Source organism: Bombus impatiens, unplaced genomic scaffold (genome assembly GCF_000188095.3).
Source record: "Bombus impatiens unplaced genomic scaffold, BIMP_2.2 scf_0102, whole genome shotgun sequence".
In the NCBI taxonomy this organism is placed as follows: Eukaryota; Metazoa; Arthropoda; class Insecta; order Hymenoptera; family Apidae; genus Bombus; species Bombus impatiens.
The window spans coordinates 4,859,523-4,884,768 of NT_176521.1; the positions used below are offsets into that span (position 1 = coordinate 4,859,523).

Below are 25,246 nucleotides of genomic sequence, written 5' to 3' on the forward strand. Positions count from 1 at the left end.
TCAATGCGTTGCACTCGTCGCAGCGCGAGCAGACGCGCGCCGGTCCCCAGGAAGCAGCGTGGGCGGTTTTGCCCCGTTCGCCGGGACCCTCCGCTCCTGGGGCTGTGCCCGGTTTTCGCCTCCTCCTGCGTGCCTGCGGACGTACCCTGCACCCGCGATTGGTACGCACAACTAACCCGCCCGTACGCGAATCCTCTCCTGCACCTGCCACGGTTCTCCCTCTCTCTATTAATCTATCTGTTTCTCTTCTATCTCGCTTCACGCGCCTGCCTCCCTCTTCTATCTTTCTCGCCTTCGACCCTCTCACCCTCTCACCCTATTCCTCTTTCTCTTTTCCTCTCGCTTTCTGTTTAACCCTCTCTCACCCTCTCCTTCTATTCCTCCGCTCGTCTATTTACCCCCATTCCGCCTGCGCGTATCCTGTTCATCTTCGTCCACAAGCTCTCGCTACTCTCCGAGCCACTGTCCTATCTGTGTTCGAAGTTGACCACTGAGAACGTCGCCGAGGTTCGACTGCGGTTTTCGCCCTCGAGTTCCTCGCACGCTCGTGGCCGAACGAAACGCAGCCGATATTATCGCTCCATCCATGTCTACCCTATCCATCGGTACCATGTTACACGATCACCACGGGAAAGAACCTGGATGTTACAACGGTCGGCTCCATGCATTTCTAGCGAAGCTTCTGAGATCCCTCTGTGCGTTACACGATTCGTAGGTATTGTCAACCGTAACGTAACCAATGTTCTGCGACTCGGTAATCCTATCGGTGCAATCATATGCGTTCCGTGTGCTTCAGCACGATAACCCTACGCATAAGAGAGAACTTATATGCGTTTCTAAAAATGTGTCGCTAATCTTAGTTGTAATGTTCCGATTGAATCGCAGTCACTCCGCGTGTTCTGGTCGACAAACGGTTCAAGTGCGAGTGTACGTCGTAAGTCTCGTAAGGACACGGCGCGTCCTAAATGAGGATCTTCCACAGCGAGCAGCGGCGGCACGCGAATGGTAACTAACTACTAATAGCTGACAGCTCACGAGCCGCGTCGTTACTCTAATATTGACGCAGGGTTAGGAAGATGTTGAAAGCTCGTTAACAAACGATCCGCTGTTAAACGCGTCATCTTTCGTCGAAACATTCGTAGAACAAACGCTATGATCTTAAATCGCTTACGATTAGCGAATTATCGCATATACTTATCGTTACAAGTGAGTCTCGCGTGTTAACAGCTGAAAGGAATGTGAGTTTTGCGTGTCCTCGAAACGACAAGACCATTGGAAGTCGTAAGGTCACGTCGTGTCGGTGCAAGTTCGAGATCACACGCTGGACAACGGTTCCATGTCAACCGGGATGATCCTGTCGGACTCGCTCTAATTTGCAAAAAGAGACTGTATGTCCGAAGGAAAGTACAACGTTCGACGAGAGTTTAGAACGTAGCTTAGCTGGATTTGCGTGACCGGAGAAAGGAATTTGCGTATTATCCATTTTTGAGGGACCGTGGCCACGTGTACCATCTCTGCGTTTAATTTGTATTCAGGCCGGGTCCCGTGGCATCTTAAATTTCTTTTAGTCTTCGTGACGCTTATGCGCTGCTTCAACCACGTAACTCGTAACGTGCATTAATTTCAGATTACATCGAAAGCTATCAAGGCCGAGCGCGTCTCACGGCGTGCCTTGGATCGCATTGTACTGTTTCCAAGGATTCTCTCCCTCTCTCGCTCTGATCGTTAACTGCGTCAAGAGTGGATTAACGAATATAACGGTCGGTTTACATCTCCTCCGCAAAACATTCGCGGATCTTAAATGCACGTCTGTGAAGGGGTACTCTGTACTTCATTGAAAAGATTGCATTGTGACTACCCTTTTAGATAAGAGACACGGAGCCTCTAAAGATTGAAATAAAGTATTTACTCCGGTTTCTCGGTGGGATTGTGCCTTCTTCCAAATGTTTCGGTAAAACCAGGCGACGTTGGATTTTCCTTATTCGAAGTATACGGTCGAAGTATACGGAGAGGAGACGGTCGTTAACTAACTGTATTACAACGATGCCCCCGGTTCGAGAGATAAAAATCGTGGACAAAAGACGAGTGGAAGAGGAGGAATTAAAAGAAGCAGAATACTGTAGACTTAGGTGGTACGCCGACTCGCGTATACTCAAATGAAACTTTTCGTTTGCCGTGCGCGTCAAGAGGCCAGGCCTTTAATAAACTTCCCGGGATTTTCACCGAGCCGTTGCGAATAACTGTTACCTATTACCTGTCACGCGCACGCTTACGAGTTTATCAAGACCAGCGAGTACGTGTAACGTGGAACTAGGTCCAAGATGCGGACGTAAGAACAAAGGCCATCGCATGAAAGTTTCGTGTTGAACAAGAAAAATGGAAGAGGAAACTCGCGAAAGGGAATTCTCTGATCATTGTCACGTAGCCGTATCTTTCCCATGCCGTTCTAAAGGAAAGGGAAATATTCATCTTCCCTTTTTTGGGGCAATTTCGAATCGCACGATTCCGCGATACGGTTTGCTGGCAGCTTCGCATATTTGGCACTCGGACGACAATAAAGTGGAAAAACTCGACTAGAAGAAGGTAAAAGCTCGACGTATCGCAAGGGGAGAAAAAATAGCCGACGAACGAAGACGCTGCGGGGACGATTGTGACGCAAGTGTCTCTCCGGGGACGTCGCGATACACCGAGGGGGTCGGTGTCATTAACGAAGCGCGGTAGCATGAAGCGTCCTACAGTGTATCATCGACGTCGATGAACAATGGCCGGACCAGGCTCCGGAGTGTTATTCGAGCATCTAGTTATACACGGTTATTCAGAAAATTGTGCTTGAATGAAGTGTGCATCGCTGATTAAATAATACCGGACTGTGCAATAACGATTTCATCAATTTATTGCGCATCATCGATTGAACTTAACGCTGGCTCTATTAATTTACCGACATTGGGCCCAGAGGGCATCAATTTGTAGCCGTCGCGTCGGTTTGCTAACAGCACGTGCTATGCCAAATTGCGTGGCTGCGATGAATCGACGCCCCGGTCCGTGATACACGCGATCGCTCGTGTGCAATTTTCCATCTCAAAAATTGTAAATTCAATCAGGGTAAAGACGCGACTGTAAAAAAGAAAAGAACAAAAGTAAAGAAAAAGATTCTACACGCCGGCTATTGTTGCTCCTATTCTGTCTGAAGATTCGAACGATTCGCTATTTTATTCCAATCACGTTTTTTCAATGGAACGTCGTATCGAATCGAACATCTGAAGACCTTCCTCGGAACGGAGGAAATGAATTCGCGAGGACAACGTTCTGGCCACTGTGCTTCGCACCTCCTTCGCGAACGCAACACGATGCTATCGACGCAGCCGAACCGCGAAGGACTATCGAAATGCGAAATGTTTTCACTGCGTTCGACACGAAAAGCGTGCGTTAATAAATTTGGGAAATATCTGCAAATATTCGCTGATTGCCAAACCCAAACGTACAAACATCGCGCTCGCGGACAGAAAAAAAGGACTGAAAACAAACTCTGTCGAGAATTTGCTATCTTTCATTTTGGATTGTTTCGCGCTCGTACCATCGTATCGCGCTCAGACATGGCTGCTATACTGATTGGAATTATTTAGTACTGGATGAACAGTAATAATATAATAGGAGGAAATGTTCATGTAGCTCGTGCAAGCTTTCAAGTCTTACAACTATTCAACGTTTCATCGTTGAGAAAGCTTGATAAAAATGAGAATAAATGATCGTGATATTACGTTATATTCAGTGCGTGGGATGAATGGAGTTGAATATTCCAGTTAGCGTCCGATGACATCTTGTTATACCAATTTCAGTTTCCTCTTCGAGCCAGGAATAGCATTTGTTCTAAACTTAATATACGATATATTTAAATATTTATCGATGTACGACGTTCCTTCGTCAGAGCGTTGCTTGGGTAGGCTGAGTTAGAGTGGCTCTTTGTTTCAATGACTGAGAACAAATATACTCCTGCAAAGGGTCAAAGAGATTTTTCAATTTGCCCCACAGATATTTTGTTTCTAGAATGGAATAAAGAAAATATTAAAGCAGTTAGACAGTTTGAATCGTTTCGAGTGGATTGAAATGGTTCGAAATTCCAATTTAGTTGCTGCAAGCTTCTGCTTGTACGTCGCTGAAGCGAAAAATGGAGATTTTATTTTCTTCTTGTCGTTACACTCGTTATAATAAATTAAAGTTTTATGCAATATTTGAAGCGGCTTTTAGTGGAAGTTGCTTTCTACAACAAGTTTCCGCGGAATATATCAGAAATATCTCCTCAGGAAACGTTTCTCCTCGTATTTTCTTCGACTAATAACAAGATTTTATTAATAGCATGTTTTCTACCATCGCAAACATTAAAAATCATGACTACGAAAGTGTCAGTACGAGTATCTACCGAGTATGATAGAAGGATAGAATTACTAAACGTGCTTTCGAGGGATCGTTAATTGCGAAATATCTGTAGACGTTGAAAAATGCCAGAATGCCAGAAGATCACGAATTATTCAAAACAGGATGTAACGATATACAGAATATTCAGATACAATGTCGTCTTCATTTCAAAACCGAAGTTATGATGAACGATGAAAGAAATGAAGCAATTTGAGTGTAAAATCTGTATGGAAACGTTGCAAAATTAACATATGGGTATTCCACGAAATGACTCACAAATCACATCAAAGAATTTTGAATATTTACACCGACGTAAGGGGGAGAATATGTATTTCACATCGAAGAGATCTGCTTTAAACTTTACAGAATCGAATTCTACGATCATTCCCAAAGTACATCATGAAATTACGCAAGTTACTTGAAGATGAAAGAAATTATCTGTCAAAATAATATGGCAGACTTCGTCTTTATTAGAAGAAGATGATACAAATGATAGTAAATTCGTGATGACTTAAACCTCGCTGATAACATTAATTCATCGTGCGAGAAGGCTTAGATCTCTACCAAACACAACTTCTTTCAACGTCCGGTCATTAAACCCATCTGTCGTCTAATTTACCGGTTTACCGGTTTACCATAATTGAGAGATTTCATTGTTTAACGCTCTCGTCTATGCGAAGGACGTAGCCCATTTGGTCGTATTAGAAACGTAGAGGAACAGCGGCGGGAAAAAAGAAACTGAAAGAGAGCAGAGACGCGAAGGAGGAAAAACAAGTCGTCGTCATTGTTGCTTTCGACAATGTAGCTGTACGGTTGCATTGGAACACGTATCGCAACGAACTTGTATAGATGTTACGTTAAACTGCGAAGAAAGCGAAGCACGGGGCCGTCGTTCGCATGGAAACTGGAGTGAGTTCCACGAAGGAGTAAGGAGAAGAGCTGAGGGGGATGAGGAAAACGGAATACTGGAAAGAGCGTCGTGCAGCTATCGACCACTCTCATTTCGTCATCTTCTTCGTTGTGTGTATCGGGCATATCTTGGGTCTTTCGAGTAAATTCCATGCAATCATCTAGCCAGGACGAATCTGCCTGCCGAGTGGAGGCGAGAAGTCGCAATAAAATTGACGATCGAGGAAAAAGAGAAGTTGTTAATTTCCTTTTCCCCGGCGTTACTCCCCGTCCACGTTACGATGGATTCGATCTTGTCGTTAATCTATCGATGCCCCAGCGTTATTGTCCATCTTGTGCACGAGTTTTCAATAAAAAGGAAAAAAAGAAAGAAGGAAAAAGGACAAAGAAAGGAGTAAAAAGGAGGAAATGACACCATGAAATATTAAAAGTTTCGCGCCAGTGTACCGCGATGACGGGCACGACGTTCGTTACTTGTTTCGATTACTCGACGAAGATTAATACGCGCCGGCTAATTAATACGTCAGCTATCTCCGTAAACTTTCTTCTTATCGCGGGATGTATCTTACAGTGTCGAGGACTGATGAAAAGCCTGCCGAGGTAAAGCAACGCTCATCACCGTTAGCCACGTCTTTATCGTATAAACTAAGGAAAACTGGATTCAATGAAGAGACCAGGATCACGATCGAGTAATTGTACGTGATAAAAGGGAAGATAAATCCGGTTTCTAATCGATCCATCGGCAGAGTTTGTTATAATCAGCCATTGAGGGAGTTGGTCACAGCCACAGCTGTCTCATTGACTTTCCGCGACGCAGTCGGCTTTTACCCTCGAGGGACAAGATACTATCCGACCAGAACCGAGAAAGAAGAATCAGCTGTGCGTCGGCGTAGCAAAAGTAGAATGAGGACGTGGAAGAAGCCGAGTAGTCGCGTGCCAGACAAACGTCTGCTTCGTGCATCGGAAAACAGGAGTTCCACGTATAGTTGCAAGAGAATGGGATAGCTTTTACACGAACATGAACGTGCGCGCGTGCGTGCTCGTCGTCGAGTTCTCGATTCGCTGGAAAGTGAACAGAGCGGAGAAAATAGAGCAAGAAAAAATGGTGAAAGGGAGAAAGAGATACTGACGGTGGCGACGATGGTGGTAGTAGCGATACGTGTGAAAACGGCCTGAAAATAAAGGGCTGAAAGAGGGTTACGTAGCGTCGCAACCCGACCAAGCGGTCGTCGCAGGAACGAGATAATAGTCGCGCCTTCTTCCTTTTGCGAACACGAGCGAGAGAAAACGGTTCGGCCGGCCAGAGTAGAGCTACAAGTGGTGATAAACGAGGCCGAATCCTCGTTATTGCCTGTTGGGGAAGCCTCGAAAATTCCTGCGGAATTCAACCAGTTGATTCCAGCCTGAACTCGTCTGCTTTTATTATCGTTTCTTGTTTCGTGAACGCGCGGATTTCTAATACGAAGTTCACGCGTTCGCGCTTCCAGTATCGGTGTTCAAACAGAGAGTCAAATAACGGGGCGGCTTGATAAAAATTCCCTTTTACAGTCAGAAAAGCGAGGATGACCGAGTGTCGAGTCAGCTTGAATTAGATGAATATCATTGCTAGTACAATTCTATTTCTTATGAACAGTATGCGTAATGAATCGATCCGAACAGGCTGTTAGAATGTCCAAAATATATCGTGTAATGTTATACCTCGTTCTTCGCTAGTTCAACGGGATGGAGAAATCTTATTATAGAAATACGTAGCCAGAATAATAAAAGTCGGCAGTTTATCATTATTTGGAAGCCAATTCCTGTTCCAAGAGACCAGACGGTTTGATAAACACGTCGTATTCTCGCGTCGAGACGGTACATCGCTCACTTCGGTTTCTGAAACCATCTTCAGCCAACTATATTTTGCTTAAAGGAAACGCCTATCATCCTAGCTGGGTGCTCCGGTCTTAGTATAGAATATACTTGTTGCAAAGGAGGACAAGAGGAGCGGTGATCGTGCAAAACCGTTCATCGCGCGGCGAATTTCACTCGGAAGCATTCCGCCGGCTCTTTCTCCGAGAAATCTCCGGTCCTATGACGGAAAATGAAATCCGATATTGTAATTCCACGCGCTTGTGTAACGCGACCTGCCATTGGAAACGTCGAGAACGACATGTGCGTCGCCCTTTTTCAAACCCGACGCTGCTGCACTTCGTGAAATGAATTTAAAGCGTGGGCGGCACGGTGACGCGAACGTGAACGCCGCGATATTAAAACACAAAACGGCTGGATGTCAGACTGAAATTCACTAGAAACCACTGGCTACGCTTTATACGAGCTGCAGACACCTAATAATAACGTGACGCGACGCGGCCACGTGTGCTCGTTTAAATTCGACGTGTGAACGCCAAATATGAAATTAGCTATATCCCAAGTTATCTCTCCGCCGAGTTCGAACGTCGCGTCGCGTCAGAGGTACTCGACAGGATTAGCTCGAGACCTTTCGACGACGTAACCTCGCCTGCAATTTTCCATAACGTCCGAAAACCGTTCAATGTGTCGTCGCTCTTTCCTTCTTGCCATTTTAGTTTCTTTCGTCGAACCACGCGCCGTTCGCTTCTTCGTTCGTTTGCTCGCCAACCCCACTTATCTGCTTCTTCGTTCGTTATTCCGTGAATAAATAATTGAACGAACATGCGCGTGCGAAAGCACGATGAAAATTTCAATCGATGGCTTTTCGTCCGTTCACTACTTCAAAATTATTCATTGATCTCCTTTTTGCAGTCCGGTCTATTCCACTATTTCACACTCCCTTGTTCCGCTTCTCTTAATTTCTCTCTCTTTCTCCGTCTCTATTTCTCCCTGTGGGAGCGGATACGAGTCCTGCGACAAGGAATTCTCTGCTCGCGCAGCATCCATATTAGCCTAATCGAAAATCTCGCTTCACCTTGCATTTATACCACGCTGATGAGCGTTGCAGGATACGTTTCGCAATTGTAAAACATACGTCGATGTATCTGTTTCTTTCAACAGCGATATAGCTGGAGGGAAACGGGGAATGGCCTATGAATATCTGCCACTTCGACTAGCGTTTAATCTAGGTCAACGGAATTGAATGTAGGATCGAGTTGAGATACTGTGACTATGGAGTGTCAAGACCAAATACATTCGGAGCAGTACTGAAATTTGATGGAATAGATTCGAAATAAATAACGACGACGTTTAAGCCCGGAATCGTATTTTGTAAGAATTTCCATGGTTAAATATATCATACTGAAATGGAGTGTAAACGCACGCAAAGTGCTAGAGTAAATTTCATCCTGTTTCTAATGTTTCTTACCTATGAAAATCCCTCTTCTGAAGCACAATATATCGCTGCTTTGTTGACTACAAGTAATTCCCAGAAGCTGTGTCACGCTCAAAAGAAACATCTAGCGTCCTACTCCGCATTCCTTTTTGCCTTTGAGATAAAATAAACGAGAATAGATGAATGGGACATTGTCTATTATGCCGAACACTATATAGTTTATTTGTAATGAGATTTCTTACTCGTATGTTTGAGTCTTACACGTAATAAGCAATTTCGACATCCTAACAGCGTTTCATAAACAATTTAGTTGTTTTTACGCTACCGATATAAATCTAACGACTAATGCTCACGTAGCCAGTTCTTTAACATTCATAATGACGCATTGAACTTGACCCGCACACAATTACGGTTCGTTCGAACACGAGCAAACAGCTTCCAGAAAACTCTCTTTTACTCAACGCTACTACTTTATTCGTGCAAGTGTGCGAGTCAAAGGCGGGCTCGAATAATTCGTTCGCGCAAGCCTGGGGTTCCGTGTCTTCGCTACGCGGCTACTTACATTCTTCTTCTTTATCTAACAAGTTAAGCGTAGCGATGGTACACGCATTTGACCTACGTATATGTATACGCGGATGTACGGGAAGGCAATGTAAATAAATGATTTCAAGCAACGCCAGGCCACGCTACCGCTGCTAAATCATCCCGCGGATCAATCATACCTTTGTCGCGTATTACAACGGTGAATCCGGGAATGGGAAACGTCGAACATCAGCCAGGAAGTAATAGACGAGTAATAGAGTTGAGCACGGGGAATTTTTATGGGTAAATCGATGTTGCACGCGGAAAGGGCAAGACTGTGTGAGAGGGAAACGTCAGGCGACTCGTAGAGGGGCAAAGAGAAAGAGCGAGAAGGACAGCAAGAGGAAAATAGCAGGGAGAGAGAGAAGGCTCGATTGGTCGAGGAGAAGGGAGTAGCTGCGAAAGAGTGAGCGAGAGAGGAAAAGAGAGAGAGAAAGGTGAAATGTGTATACACGTACGATTGAGCGACAAAGAAGGTGAGAGGCAAAGGGCGCTAGAAATCTGGAGCGGGGATAGATCCAGGGGCTTTTGCGCTGTGCACGCGACCTTGAATGCCAGCCAGCCTAGACCTTGCCACAGCTCTTTCGCTCGGCTTGCCTAGTCCAGAGACCGCTCCGCCTCTACATACATACTGTTGTTTCGAGCGCCGCGCCGGCCTAAATCCGATATCTCGCTTCCTCTTTCTTCTTGCCTCACCTATCCTATGGCTTGCGGCGGGTTCAGGCCGCGCGCGATCGCACCGATTACGTAAAGATAAAAACTCGAATAATCGCTGGCTGGATCTCTGGTAATTTTACTTAGAGTCATATCGGTCGGTGCAATTATTTCTGAAATGCAATAATATTGCATTTTCTAGAGGAGCTTGGACCTAGAATCACATTTTGCTATGACTGAGCACTATCACATACTATGAGTGTACAAATTGTAATTTAAAACTTGAATCTATACTTATGCTTCTTGTCACTGCGCTTGAAAATACGATATGAATTTTTACATAAATATATAATTTTCTATAATTAACATATTCGTATGCTCCTTAATGCGTATAATGTTCTTCTCGTTTCATTTTTAATTCTATGTTGAAAATTTCAAAGGAATAATTTAGGACGATCAAACTGGAAATCAACGAGGAGGAAATTCTACAGAATATCGCATATTTACCGTGCAAACATCGAAGGATACAAAGTCGTAGCTTAACTTTCTATTTATACTCTTCTAATGATGAACTTGTACATTCTTTTCTAAACAAAACTGATTTATCTGACCTTTATCGTAAATATACAAGCATAGCAAACCTACGACTGAAAAGCAACAAAACAGATAGTATTTCTAAGATACGCATTTAGAAACATTCGTACTTACATCAGGCATTTTCATTTTTATGACATTATGCTCTTCTTATTTGTAAAAGGCAGACGAAGATATCGTTTCGCCTTATGACATACATGAATATTAGATACTTCACTGTAGGTTTGTGTCTACTGATCACGGAGCTTTTAGACTGAGGTTTATATTTCAAATCATACAAGAATAATACGTATCTGAAGTATAGCGTTCAAGGTTTACGATTCTGTTGCTCGCTGAAGCGTTCGCGCTAGATGGGATCATAACGGATCTTTGGACGCGACCGCGCCTAGAATCCAATGGGTCCAACACAACTCCGCGGTTTATCCACCTGACTTTTTATGTTTTTGCCAAATTGTGCACTTCTTAAGATTGCAGCGGCATCTGCCTTGAGAATCGCGAGGCGTTCGTAATCACGTGACTACAATTGCACCGGTTTTCTACTCAGATGTTACCGATCACATGATCTATTGAAGTTCGTGCCAAATTGCACCGATTCTTCATTTTCAATGGATAGTGAGCTTAAATTGATTTTGAAGAATTATGAAATTCGTTATTATACGTTTCCAAGTATTAGGTAATTTTATTATCTTTGTATTTTATGTTTCTTCTGAAAAATTGTAAATTATGAAGTAAGGAAAGCGAAGTATTCTTATGAACGATATAACACTTTTAATAAATATAGTAAAATATGTTATATTGTTATATATATGTGTGTGTATCATTGCGAGTAACTTTATAAGTAATATATTTGTACTAAAAAACAGTATGATATATAGTACGATAATATGAAAGAAAAAAACGTAAGCAATGTGTATACATAAAATTCCACGAATGTAAGTAAATTCAAATATGGCTGAAGATATCACATGTGGTTTACTATATATAATAAAACTTTTATAACTTATTCTATTATATTTAACATTTTACCAAACAATAATATAATATAAAAAAATTATTTTAAGTTCTAGCGTTCTTTATTTTAATACAAAATCAAAATATTATAAATTAAGGTATTATTTATCAAAAAATGTTTCGGAATACTTTTGTTGTTTATAGATGTCATATCTAGCACCGATGTAGAATCGTAGTGCACAAAGTATGTAGTACATAAATTTGTAATTGTGCTAAATCTAATATAATATTCAATCAAAGTACACATTTTTACTACGTTTTGTCTGTCGGAATTAATTTGAATTTGCTTTATTAGGTTTGTAAGAGATATTTTACTCTATTATTTAAAAGGTGTATTGCGCGGGTACTCAAAGTCTTGTGCCGCCACTGGGACAGAATTCAAATGTGTGCCGCTTCGAGTTCCGCGTGTCGTATCGTGGCGTGTAACTAAAGAGGTTCGTTGATTCGATTAGTGAGTGTTTGAAATTGGTGATCGTACGAGTTATTCATTATGAATAAAATGAAGTTCAGAAAAAATTTCAAGTATATTCAAAATTACAATTTTCCACCTACAAAACTTCGAAATGTATTTTGTACACAATGTAAACACCAATTTTTTTTTGAAGGTAATCATTCACGTTCTCGAGTCATTTACTTGCCGGTGTTTTATTCTTTCGATTATTTACATGTTGTACATATTAAATCTAAGCGAAATACTTATTTTTAACCTTTTGTAATGTGATTTCAACAATCGTATTGTAAAAATCTTTTGATCTACTTCCATGAACATATATTTTTGTTAATGACATTTTATAATAAGGAAAAACAGGAAATTTACACAAGAAGTATGCCTGCTACTTTCCTTTGTAATTATAATATAAATGATATCCCAGAGGTTAGAATAATATATAAATTAAGGTTGATAGCATTGTTTAGATTTGTGTTACTCATGCCATTTGTAAAGTATGATTAGAAAAAATACTAAGAAAGCTTTATCTTGTTTGTTTCAGCATTTGTTCCTATGCGTGGTACAATACCTTTGTTATTAGACTGTGGACATATAATATGTGATAAATGTGCTAAATCATTTATTAATCAACCTTGTCCTATATGCAATATAATCTCAGAGTGTGACAATAATAATATACTTCAGTTACCTCTAAACATATATGCTTTGGGATTAATAGTCATGTCACATAATCGACCAATTAATACAGATGATCAAGATATTTCTTTTTGTAAACCTTCTACTTCTAAATCAAAGCAACAGAGCATACAAGGTCCGTATCATATTAGAGAAGGAGAAATTATATTTTTTAAACGATGCTTTAAGTTACAATGAAGTATCCTTCATTTTCAGGTTTATGTTCTGAATGTGGAATTCAAGCAACACTAAAGTGCCAACAATGTAACGTTCTCTTTTGTCATATTTGTTATTCCAAGGTATATTGCTTATTACAACTGCTTTTTATTACATTATTATTTGTTTGTTTTTGGGGATGTATCATTGATTGCATTTTCTATAAATTATAAGAGTATGTATGTCATAGTTAGTTTTATCTTTATGTTATATTAGATTCATGGGAAAGCGCTACAAAATCATTCAAAGGTCGTGCTAACGGAGGAAAATAATGAAAATTCCTTCATTTTAAAAAATACTTGCTCAGAACAGTGTCTTGAACGGATAGGATATTACTGTGAAAATTGTGATATAGCTGGATGTTCGCATTGTATGATACAATTACATAAACAACATAATTATTTTCCTTTAAGCCAACAGGTTTGTATTATAACCGATGTAAACAATTTATTAGTGTGACACTGAAAAGAAATAATATAGTTTTATTCGTGTGTTTATTAGAACAATAAACTGATGACTGAATTCCACGACGTGTTTGACCGTGTGAGTGAGAATCTCAAGAGGGTTCAGCAGGTGCAAAAGGTAAGTTTAAATTAATTTTTTATTCTTATTATGGAAAGGTTATTAGATCTTAGAGCAGATTATTAGGAATTATAGTGCATGCATAATAAAGAAAAATATTCATGTTAAATGGTAAATAAATAATTTTATTATGTACTTGCAACAAAGTATTAAGTACAAATATTAATTATTATCGTAGAATCAATTTGTTGCAATATAATTAATTGTACAAACTGTTCTCTGAAGTAGCAGAAATTTTCAAATTAATTTATCGTCATACTTGTTTATAATTGAGTATAATATGTTGCATATATGATATATACCTAATATATAGAAGACTGTTATTTGTCTGTGAAATGCATGTATAAATGCAAACTTTTTTTTATAAAGTAATAAAGAATATATGCTGTCATAAATAATTACATAATACAAATATGACTAGAGGGAAGAAAAATACTTATTGACATTATCGATTGTTCCATATGTGTCCAGTTCCTGCATTTCCAGTTGCTTTAAGTGCTTGAATAATTAGATACTGCATATTAAATATTTCATTACAGTAATAATGTAGTAATTTGATTTCTTCAATCTAGAGATCTTATACCAAACTTTTCTTATAAAATACACTATATATATAAGAATAAATCACACACAAACCTATAATAAAAATATTGCACATTTTTGAGTTTCACAAAATTTCTCCACATCCAATGATGTGTAAGAGACACAACCTACAATCGTTCACTGCTATTTATAACAAATAATGGCAACAAGGTATATACGTTAAATACGTACTAGAGTTGAATCAGCAAAATTACAATAATTTAACTAGGATCTAGACATATCGATTATTCATTTTCTTTCTCCTGTGTTTGTTGTTTATCCTTGAGTTTTTCTTTTTGCTTCTCTTTCTCTTTCTCCTCCTGCTGTTTCTTCAGCTTTTTCTCCTTCAGTTTCGCCTCCATCTCTTTAAATTTGAGTTCTAAATACCGATCTACTTCCGGACCGGTGAAGTCCTCCGGGAACTTTGGCATTATCGGCAGAATGTACTTGTAGAGTCGTTCGTTTAACACGTATAATTGAGTTGTTGTTTCGCATTTCACGTTGAACCACCAGTCGCACGTCAACGCCACTTGACTGAATATAGTACCGTTCGGGCATAAAAACGACGATTTACCACCATTAAGATCGCAGTAATGCCATACCTGCGAGAACAACATTATTATCACTGTTAGAAATCGCAAGCAACTTTGAAATTTCTGTATACAAGGTGAACAAGAATAGGTGGTACAAGTATCACGCAAAGACAAATTTTTTCAATCATCGTTTTTCAATATTTGTATACGACAATAGGAGCGAGAGTTCCAATAATTCCTTAATTAATACAATTAATAGATTTATTAACGAAATTATCAACATTACTTATTACTTGATAACCTTTATGACATCATCCAGGCATTAGTCATGAGAATTTATTTGTTTATAGATCTTTCAAATTTTTATATATAACTCTACATATCTTTTTTCATAGTTTCGATTTATATCTATATAAGATATCGTCCTATGTTTAATTGTTCCACTCATTCTTGCCTAGTTTGTAATATAAGTCGTCACACAATCAATTTTATTATTAGAAATTTAATATTAGAAAATACAAAAAATAAAGACATTACCTGGCATCCAGTATCTGGATCGCCAAAGAATCCTTTGTAACGTTGCTCCTTACAATTGAAATTCGTACGAGGTATACTAGAATAGGCCGGATAATCGACATTAGCCTTTCCTCTGGTAGCACCATATTTTAGCGACGTCTGTGGGACAACTTCCGTGGTAACAGGTGGCAAAGGATATCGTTCCTGTTGCAATACATCGTCACTCAAATCCTCCGTGATAGCGTAGGAATGATCAGTCAGATCTTCGTTGGTTTGCGGTCTGATCGTCGGTAGGAACGGTTCTTTCTGTTTCGTTGGAATTTCTTGCACAATAGGAACATAATATTCCACCACGTTGTTGTTGGTCAAGCTGTTCGTGTTGTAATTCGACTGAGGTGGTGGTTTAGGTTTCGTTTCATCCTCGTACGACGTTATTTTGTAACGTTCAGGATCATCGGTCAAATATAGCGGATTTGGTGTAGCTTGAAATCTCGTCTCGGTTATTACCTTTGGCCTCGTTTGCGGTCTTACCCTGAAATTCGTTGGTTTCTCCGGTATCCTGGGTGGTAGAGGTGCCACCACTGGTGTTAAAGGAGACGCTTGGATTTGCGGGAATTCTTCCTTTTTCGTGCTGTGAAGGATATTCAATATCTCTACAAGTGTCTTTAGACTATTGTCTATGTTATCCTTGTTCAATGTTTCTGGTAAACGTTCACTTAGTTGAAAGCTTTCCACTATTTGTTGTAGGTTTACGTTAGGATTTCGTGGTAGGGCGAGCATAGGAGATTGTTTACTCGCTGGTAGAGGTTCCAGCACGTTGGGATACACGTTAGGTAGTGGAATTTGTCGGTGATCTTGGAATTCCTTCGCAGGATAATTAACAGCAGTACTTGGTCTGACATTATAATCAAGCATGTACTCATCTCGTAGATTACTGTAAATAGGTTTAATGGGTTGTTTTCTAGGCAAGTGATCTCTGCCATTTGTTGTGTAAGGTCGTAGTGGTCTCACGTTTGCATAGTATCTGTTCTCCTTACGGATAGCTTGGCTGGATACCGTAGTTATCTCGGGATACGCTACCTTTTGATCCCGATACAGTTGATACGGTATCGGGTACTCTTCATAATTGACCTTCGAACTGTGTCTCACGGGTGTGAAATAGTCGCTATCGGCTCCTACGTTTCGCGGATCGTATTGTATCGATGGAATGAATTTCTTGTCTTGATTCGGTACATTCGTGCGATAATTGTTCGTCCTTCGTGGCACGGTATTCACTCTGACGAACGATTGCGGGCTCTTTCTCACTCCTACCAGGCCACTTTGTATCTCTTTTCCAGGAGTGCCTTGTGACACCGGGTTTTGCCCGTTTACGTAGTTGTTTGCTACGTAGAACGTCATGTAGGGTATCAGTCTCCTGTACCTTTCTTTGAATTCCTCCAGCGTGATGTCTGGCAACGATTCGTCATCTTCTTCGTCGACTACGACTTTCGTCGAGTTTGAATCAGAAGATGCTGCGCTAGTCTTGGTGGTTAACACTGTAACAAAAAATTAAAATTAATTCGTACGAGGTTTTTTCTATGTAGAATAGGTATTAAGTAAACACGTATATTTTATAGAGCATAGAGAATGCAAAAATTGTCGACCCAATAAAACTAGCCGGCATAAATAACGAAACGCAAAAAAAGGCTATCCCGTTAACCAAGTAAATAGATCGATCTGCGCGCGAATCACAAGCTAGGAAACAACTTGCATAAAATACGCTTGAATGGTTTAACACAATTGAAGTACCGAAATGGTTAGAGGGTCGCGCATTTGACAAACGTATCGTACGAGTCCCTTTGAAATTTAAGTGTTTTCGAGTGTTGCGCGAGCGTGTCGATGAGAGAAGGACAATAATAATAGGAACGATCTGGCGAGTTCTAATTACTACGACGATCCTGGTGCGGGGAAGCTGATAAAAAGACCAAATGGAAATCGAGGGCGGTGGGGAAAACAGAAAATTGGAGGAAAGTATGTGAGGCAACAAGAAAGAAGGGAAAAAGAATCAATTCAACGCGATAACGCTGCCTCGTAGCAACGCGCGAGACATCTTCTTAATCGGTCTTTTAAAAAGCTACCAGCGTGCATAGTTATACCTCAACGCGCCTATTTCTTCCCTCCCGCTCTTCTTATTCTTAATCTTTTCCCTCTTGCCGGGTTACGTGCGAAGTAATGCGTACGCTGCACTCCGGTCTGGTGAAATTAAATTAAGGGGAAAACATTCGTAGAGCTGGCCAACGCTTTTGTACGTGCACCGAGATAGCAAGAATAAAGACCGTATCGGTGTGTACCTATATACGAACACGCATGCTGATATATTCGAAGCACTCAGTGCGCGAGCGCGTTTGTTCCCTTGCGTGTGTGTATGCGGCCGTGCAGGATATATTCGCCCTGGCACGTTCGAGTGCTGCAACCACTAAAAACATACCAATCCTCCGGCTCTGCTCTCCTCTGGCTTCGAACCTCAACCCTACGCGTGTACGACTACTTTTCCCCTTTATTCGCGTCTTGCTCGATCGTACAGAATGGTTCAATCTTTTGGTGTTGCTGCAGACGTATGTACGCTGCCTGGTTGAATCAAATATCCCTGGGAAATGGAGTCTGTTCGATCGATTCCGTTGCCAATTATTCCCGTGTTTAACAGCTAATTATGTTTTCTTCATTTTGCTGTTCTTTCATGCTTCTTCGTTGCAAGGTATTTGCGGCTCTTTTTTTGTTCGTACGTTTCGAACGGATTTATTAACTTTGATTAATAGGTCTTGGAAACGGAGGGTGGAACTATTTGTGCGGCGATTCTTTGTTCATTCTGAAGAAAGATACAGTTAACTCTAGTTGATAACATTTTGCTTGACTACGCGGACTTTGATCAATATAGCTACTGCACAGCGCAGCTAATTAAGAAGTTCTTCATGTAAAAATAGGAGAAGTTACTTTGTGTTATCGTTATTGCATTGATTTTCATCTTGTTTATTCTTCTTTTAATTAGAAACATTTCTTAACTTTGTATAAAGAATCGTTCGTTTATGGCGGATTTGAACGTACTTATTTCTATGCAAATAATTTCAACTAGAGGCATATAAATTAGGACTCAAACTAAAGATTACTTAACCTCTCCTTCCGAAACAGTGTTGATTTATCTTCGTGCATTCATATCGATTTCTTTGTATGAATAGTTATATATATATATATATATATCTAGAACTGGTAGAGAATGTGCACAGATTTTCTACCATTCGATTTCATTTCTTTATTGCTTGAAAAGATTTTTATATGGAAAGTTGCGGAATATTCCTATCGGCTGAAATGAAAGCGATGAAAAAATTCATGTTTGCGAAGAGATAACTGTGGATGAAAGTTTCATGTTGTTGGAAAAAGTAAAAATTGAAATTTTGCTGGTTTAATCGACGTATACGATCGGTTAACGCTTAAAGAGTGATATTATAAAGGTGCTCGATTATATTTACCTTCAGTCAGTATTCAAACTTTCATCCTCAATCTATTTGTAATTTTTATACTTTTACAATCTCTATTCGTAACACCCGATATTACTCGTATAACGAACACGTGCTAATATCTCAGACAAAATCCTCCAATCCTCGATTCTCTTTCTCTAAACGAACGCCAGGAGGCCGTCTTCGCTATGCCTGATTCTGTTCGTCACAGAGATGGTCGTATTCGGTGCAAAGGAAAATGTGTGTGTGTGGCCATAAACCCGACGCTTCTCTGTACCCTGCATGAATTTTTATAAACCGATTATTTAGTGGCGATGTAACATAGTACGTGGCTAGGTGGTATCGTTTTCGCGTTATAGATAGACAGAGATAGAAGAAGCTCAACGGTATCCGAGCGTGGCACATCAAAGGGACCCAGTCTCTCTGTTGCATTGCACACAGATATACACCGACCCCGACCTGGAAATCCAATTCGATTCTGCATGAAATGAGTCTGGAAACTCTCCGCGTAGCGCGCGCCGCTTTATTAATCCTGTCAGTACGGAACGTGATTGAAAAATCCGCAAAGCGCGTGTGCCGCGAGTAACTCTCTCCGTTTGCCCTGTCTAAAGAGGTGCTTGCCCTGAAAATTTACAAAGCGCCGTCGCCTATGTCTGTATCTGCGTAAGAATGTGCACCTTCCTTCGGGATAACCGGACTCTTGACCTCTCCACCCTTTACTTTTGCATTTCCCCCTCTTGTTCGCGCGAACCCGATTCTGCTCGACAAGTTATGTTCACACTCGTGCTGGCCTCATCACAGACACTTCGTTTCTCGTCGAAGAAAATTTTGGAGAAACGTTTGGAGTACGTTGAACTCGTACTTGAATGATATTGCTAGATAGCTATGTATCTTAGAGAATGGCGATCCTTCGCAGGTTTGATTTCTTTAGTCCGCGAATTTTCTATCGCGATGAGCGATCGGCGCTTTACCGAGGTAGGTTTGGGATTGTTGGTCGGTAAATTTGAGACATACAGGACTGTCAGGCTATAGGAAGGTTGTAAGGATACAAAAGCCTCAAGTTTTCTTGAAATTTATTTGTTTTACATATAAACTTGTGATAGTAACAGAGAAATACAAGTTAGGCACAGGTTTCTTCGTATCACAGTGACGTAGATACTTTTGCAGTTGATTTTAGAGTATGAAATCTTGACGAAACCTAGATCTCAAAATCAATCAGCATTCGATTCCTTTGTAGGAAAAGCCAATTGTTATGCCAATTTCTAATAAATTTCATTACACACCTCGATAACCTTGTACCGTTCTATCGATTCGTCACAAACATGCAGATTGTCGTTTGTTCAACCTAAAAATTCCGTGCCGAAAATTTACAATGTAGAGCCACGTCCGACTCTGCTAATGAACGTTCTCCCTGTTCAATTTTTTATCATTTGATTACCTTGTTCTCGCAAATACCTTTTGTTTTCCCAAGCTTCAGATGCTCTTTTCTTTTTGTCTTTTTAATGCCGCTCGTGCACGGTATATTCACACTGAGGCGAGTATTAATTTCGTATGCGATTCACGCACGCGAGTTAATATTTCCGGCAAAGGCGTCGCGATAGTTTTTCACTCGTTAAGGAACTTTCGTTTTCCGCAGGCGGGAAAATGAGAAACGGGTTTATTTGGTCGGATGTTCGGAGCGCGTATTGCCTCGCTTTTTGACACGGCCCTTCGTCTCCTGGCCCATACAATAAATAAAACCGGCGGTCGCAGTAATTTTACCGGCTCGCGCGATTGGGAATATCGACGTTGCTCTGTTTTCCATAGGCGATATCAATTGTCCGCAGCAGTTGTTCTCTATTCTGTTGGTCTCGTGTCTCTGAATTACGATTGTAACGATAGGCTTGTATTACGCGAACTGGTGTCCATGGATTTTTGTTTATTTTATGCCGTCGAACCGCGAACAAGACAAAATAGACACCTGGCCGCGGCGGGATTTTTATTATCCAACAAGAGTGCGACCAACCAATGAATTTTTTTCTCGCCCCTTTTCTCACTGTGCTTCCTTTTTTTGTTTCTTTCTTTTTTCAATTGTAGATTCTATAATAAATTGCGTTGTATTTCACAGCGAATCCCGACTATTCGATTCTTCGGCGTCCGTCTCGAAACCCGGTGACATTTTATGTTATTGTTTATTCATTTTTATAGAGGGAATTAACAGCGTTCAAGGATTAAAAAATGTTAAGAACGTCCGTCTGCTGGATTATACGCGTTCTTGTCAATTATGGAGGTTATACTAATTCGGTCGTACGTGGGGACGGAGGAAAGAGGTTGTTTTGTAAATTCATAAATGCTCGCGTTAAATTTATTATTGCCATTGTAGATTGTAATATCTCATCTCTGGCAATATAACTTTTATTCCATTTGAAATTAATTTGTAGCTTGTAGTTTAGAATAATTTACTAATCTTATACTTTCTCACTATCATAAACGGAATTTCTGTAGTCTTTGTTTTTAAAAGCATCGTTTTTGTGACCAGATTAATCTCCGAACTAAAACAACACAGCGTGAGTCTTTTTTTGGCCATGTTCGTCTCAAATGTCTTTGTTCTTTGTTTATATAAACATTGCCGTTTCGTTGACTACGCAGCTACACGTACACTTCACGCTCGTGTCACATTACATTGCTAATGGAATTTCAGAATGTTTTGTGTAACATATACATGATATGACTAGGACTCCAGATACTTTCGTGAGTCATGGTATGTTGCAATATTTCGGGTCTCGCCGCGGATTGATCACCGCGTCTGTTTCTCTTTACGCTGCACGGGTTTCTACATTTGTGCAACGTATCGTGGCGAGTGGCCACGACACGAAAACTCGACGTGTCCGGCAGAATGTCGTGCCGATTCATCGGTATCTCGATACGGAATATTAATTGACGGCTATTGGTCTCCCGGATTACGTTATTTCGAAGGCACGTGATCTGGAAGCGTGACAGACGAGGAGTCCCATTGCGAGACAACTACTCAGTAGACGCAAACGGAATTCAGAGGCTCTTCTCCACCTTTGGTGCCAAACCTCTCTTCTCTTTCGAACCCGTGTCTCTTGCACAATGGGAAAACTAATTAAAATCGTGGCGAACAGGGGGTATCTTCCTCTATCGTAAGGTTTCGAAACAGTTCGCCTGTTATCTCTAGGTCGGATACACGTGAGTCGAACGTGGAGAACGAAGTGTTTCCAATCAAGCTGAATACCTTTCTCGTTTCTTCATTTTTCTGTCTTGTTTCGTTTAAGATGAACGGTCTCTGTTTATTGTTTCCTTTATTCGATGAAGTTTCATGGTATAGAGTGTTTTGGTACAGAGTTGGTTGTTAGGCAGTTTTCTTTTGTCCTTTTATTCTGTTTGGATGTTTTATTGAAAAGAAGAGAAGGAAATATGTCGGAGAGGTTCTGCCGAATTATTTTAAATTATTCTGAATTAATAGCATCGGTTAATAGAATTGGTTTGGCGTGTAACAATTATACAGGGTGGTTGGTAACTGGTGGTACAAGCGGAAAGGGGGTGATTCTACGCGAAAAAAGAAGTCGAAAATATAGAATAAAAATTTGTAAAAAACTGTTTAAAAATTTTTTAAAATAACGACAATCGAGACAACGATCTACAGTGAGATCCGATATAACGAGACGTGATAAAGTGCACGCGTACCGAGCGAAAATACAAAGTCGATCTTTTGAAAAACAAAGTCTCAAACGAAAAATTTTTATTCTATATTTTCCACTTCTTTTTCGCGTAGAATCACCTCCTTTCCACTTGTACCACCAATTACCAACCACTCTGTATAATTCGTAAGATTTTCGGTATTACGGATAGCTTTGAAAGAAGTTGTACGAATTTGACAAAGTTCTATATTTACGTGGCCATGTAAAATCCTAGCGTTAATCTACGATAAAAGTTGAATATTCTAGAGGATGATTAAGCTACTGACTTTCAATTTGCTAACGAAAATAAAATAAAAGTACGACGAAACAATGAATTTAATTGGCAACGTAATTTTAGCTGAAACCATCGAATTGAAATCTCTTTGAACGAATTAACGTTTGAACGTTCATCGAATACATGAAACGGTAAATAAATGAAACAGCTTTTTCAAGAGCGACGATTCTATGCACGATCCTGGACGCGCACGTGAAGTAGAACGACGGTGAGTTTCATAAAAATTGAAAGGGACCCAGGTTTGTAACCTGTATTCTGTCGCGTCGAGTGGACGTGTAATGACCCTTTCGCTTTCGTATCGCGTGCATGTAATTACCTTCGTTACGCGCGCGTACGACCGCATGAAACGGCGTATTTTCGCTTTTCCTTCGCATGTACGCGCACCGGCGTCAAGATGAGAGAATACGCGTTATAATTGCGCGTTATAAAAGCCTCCATTTAAAATTTCGGATTCGGTATATCGGAAAAAGGTGAGCCGACGACTGGCCGCCGAGAATAACGAGATTAGCACAGGCTAAATGAGGTTTTAATGATGATCGTTTTAGTAACGTTCCCGTTCAGCGTCATCGATAATTAATGATTGTTGTTCTTCCTTTCTCTCATTTTACCGGGCCTGATTGCGTCTCTTTTTAAGGCTAAACCCCATGCCATCCGTATCGTTCTCATCGAGGATGTCCATTCCTATGAATACATCTGTTAGAACTCTCAATTAACAGGTGTTTTTCATACGGTAACAAGCTTCAGCGAGATTATATCACGTAAATTATTTTGTTTTACAGAAGTTAACGTAGATTTGCTTTATATCTGACACGGATCATCCCTCTGATAAAGACAATCGAATTTTTTCGTAATTCGTATAATTCCTAAACTTTCCACGCCAGGGTTAATTTAATATAAAATTGTTTGGTCTGCTCGTACAGTTGGAAACATCGATAACGAATTTAAGCTAGACTCGTTGCACCGCTATTCCTGTTTTTACTGTTGCACACATGCAACGAATTGCTTTAATAAAAGTTTACCAACTGCTATTGTACGGCTTATATGTTTTTTGGCGGGGCATCGATCCTCGTATTCGATAATAGATAATGAAGCATAATTTTCTAGGAGAGAAACGATAAAGCCGTAAATTATTTAGTAATGTAGTTTCAGGATGTAAAAGCGACAGTGTGATTCTTTTTATGATACTGCAACGTTGAATATGTTATTTCGTTTAAATTATTGAGAGATTTTCTTGCGTTACAGGTAGGAAAATATCTCCTTAAATTCCATACCACCTTGCGATTATAGCCGTAAGTTCATTCCAACAGGAAGTCCCGTGCATAATATACAGGGAGTTACATAAAGTCTGTTGCAACTGTATTCTTGCAAAAGATATCTTGATCTCTTATTATAGAGGTCTTGAATTCCATTCTCAGGTATTAAAGAGAAATGCCGGACAATATATAATATATATATATATTATACTGTATGGTTCAGTTACTAAATTTTCTGCTATTTCTCTGATAGCTAGAATTTCCAAATTAGATTTTCCATCGAATATGTTGATGTTAGAATTTGTAATATTCCAGCAGAATCTATTTCGTCCATACTGTGTAGTGTATAGGACACGATATCCTGCTCGAATGTATGTAAACAAATTCCACAGTTTCTGGGAAGAAGAATTACAAACTATCAATCACAAAGCTTGAGGTTCCCTTGTAGAATGTTGTCAAACATCGACGAATGTTCAGGACACCTAAGACTAAAGTGAATGTCATATTAAAAAGTCCAGGAATAATTTCCCCCCAGAAATCAGAATCTATCGATCAAAGAAATTGCACGTAGAATGCAATTCCTTTACAGAATGTCAAACGACTACAAATTCTTCGATCAAATCGTCAAACCTAAAAGTGCGCCGGAATCCAACAAACCATGGAAAAATCTAACGGTAGCGCGTTAATACGCAGTCGGTTGACAGCACGAATTTCTGGTTTACCTTTGACCCGTCTGAGTACAGGTATCCGGGAAGCCAGAAACGCGACTCTGCGCCGCGCGTTTCGCACGTCATTTAATTAAAACCGGAAAACGAGCCGCGTAACGACACTCGTCCCAGCGGCGAGTCGCGCGAGACATCGGTGTGTGTGTGCGTTTCGAGTCTCGTGGACTCTCCTCGAGTAACCGAGAACGCTGGATCACCTGGTTGTCGGCTCGCGATCCTGTTCGCAGGATTCGTGTGTACCGTCGCGTTACGCGTCCCTTGTGACGAAACTGGTCCTTAAGGGAAATACAGAGCTGTGAAATTAGACGAAACAAGAACGGACTGTGTGTATGTGTGTGTGTGTGTGTTTCCTAAGAAGTTGCTGCGAGCAACGTTGCGTCTTGTTACCGGAATGGCAAGCGACTCTGTTCTACAGGATTTGACACTGCTGTAATGGTCATTGCGTACAAGCGTCACGCAAGTTCATTTACTTGGCGATTCCAACGAATTTGTGTTACGATTGTTTTTTAACTTCGCTTCTTCTTCTCTGGTGCAAGAGGCAGGTGTTGATTTAGGATGTAGAAACGTTGATGATCTTTACGTGGGTTTTAGTTAAATTAATAATGGGTTGCTCTGGAAATTTATTGTTGGAGTTGGATTGCACACAGTTGAATAAGATTATTTTGTTTCTGAGGATGAAATTCATTGTATATTGACCTGAACTTTTTGGGAAGAGGAAAATACCTAAGTTTCAAAGGGATAGATAGATGGTTCAATTTGTTTTTAGTGTCAAGGTGAAGGTTTCATTCCAAGGTAGAGAAA

At 40.4% G+C, this 25,246-nt stretch overlaps 2 protein-coding genes across 3 annotated transcripts in view; one reads left to right on the plus strand and one right to left on the minus strand.

Annotated features, from left to right (window-relative positions):
• Positions 1-10,254: 10,254 nt before the first annotated feature.
• Positions 10,255-25,246, plus strand: part of LOC100747795 (RING finger protein 17) — a 310,925-nt gene continuing 295,933 nt past the window's right edge. Inside the window, exons 1-5 of one of the 2 annotated variants that reach the window (XM_012394893.3) lie at positions 10,255-11,111; positions 12,439-12,708; positions 12,789-12,871; positions 13,005-13,208; positions 13,290-13,370. In XM_012394893.3, coding sequence (XP_012250316.1) covers positions 11,078-11,111; positions 12,439-12,708; positions 12,789-12,871; positions 13,005-13,208; positions 13,290-13,370 — 672 coding nt within the window. In that variant the 5' untranslated portion in view covers positions 10,255-11,077. Of the gene's footprint in view, positions 11,112-11,741; positions 12,055-12,438; positions 12,709-12,788; positions 12,872-13,004; positions 13,209-13,289; positions 13,371-25,246 lie in introns of those variants that run through there. The other variant, XM_012394892.3, reaches the window with a different exon arrangement.
• LOC105682185 overlaps positions 13,530-25,246 on the minus strand; it is a 67,918-nt gene continuing 56,201 nt past the window's right edge. The window contains exons 2-3 of the mRNA XM_012394894.3: positions 15,023-16,536; positions 13,530-14,554 (exon numbers count right to left, since the gene is read on the minus strand). Of these exons, the coding sequence (XP_012250317.1) occupies positions 14,198-14,554; positions 15,023-16,536 (1,871 nt within the window). The 3' untranslated portion in view covers positions 13,530-14,197. The remainder of the gene's footprint in view (positions 14,555-15,022; positions 16,537-25,246) is intronic.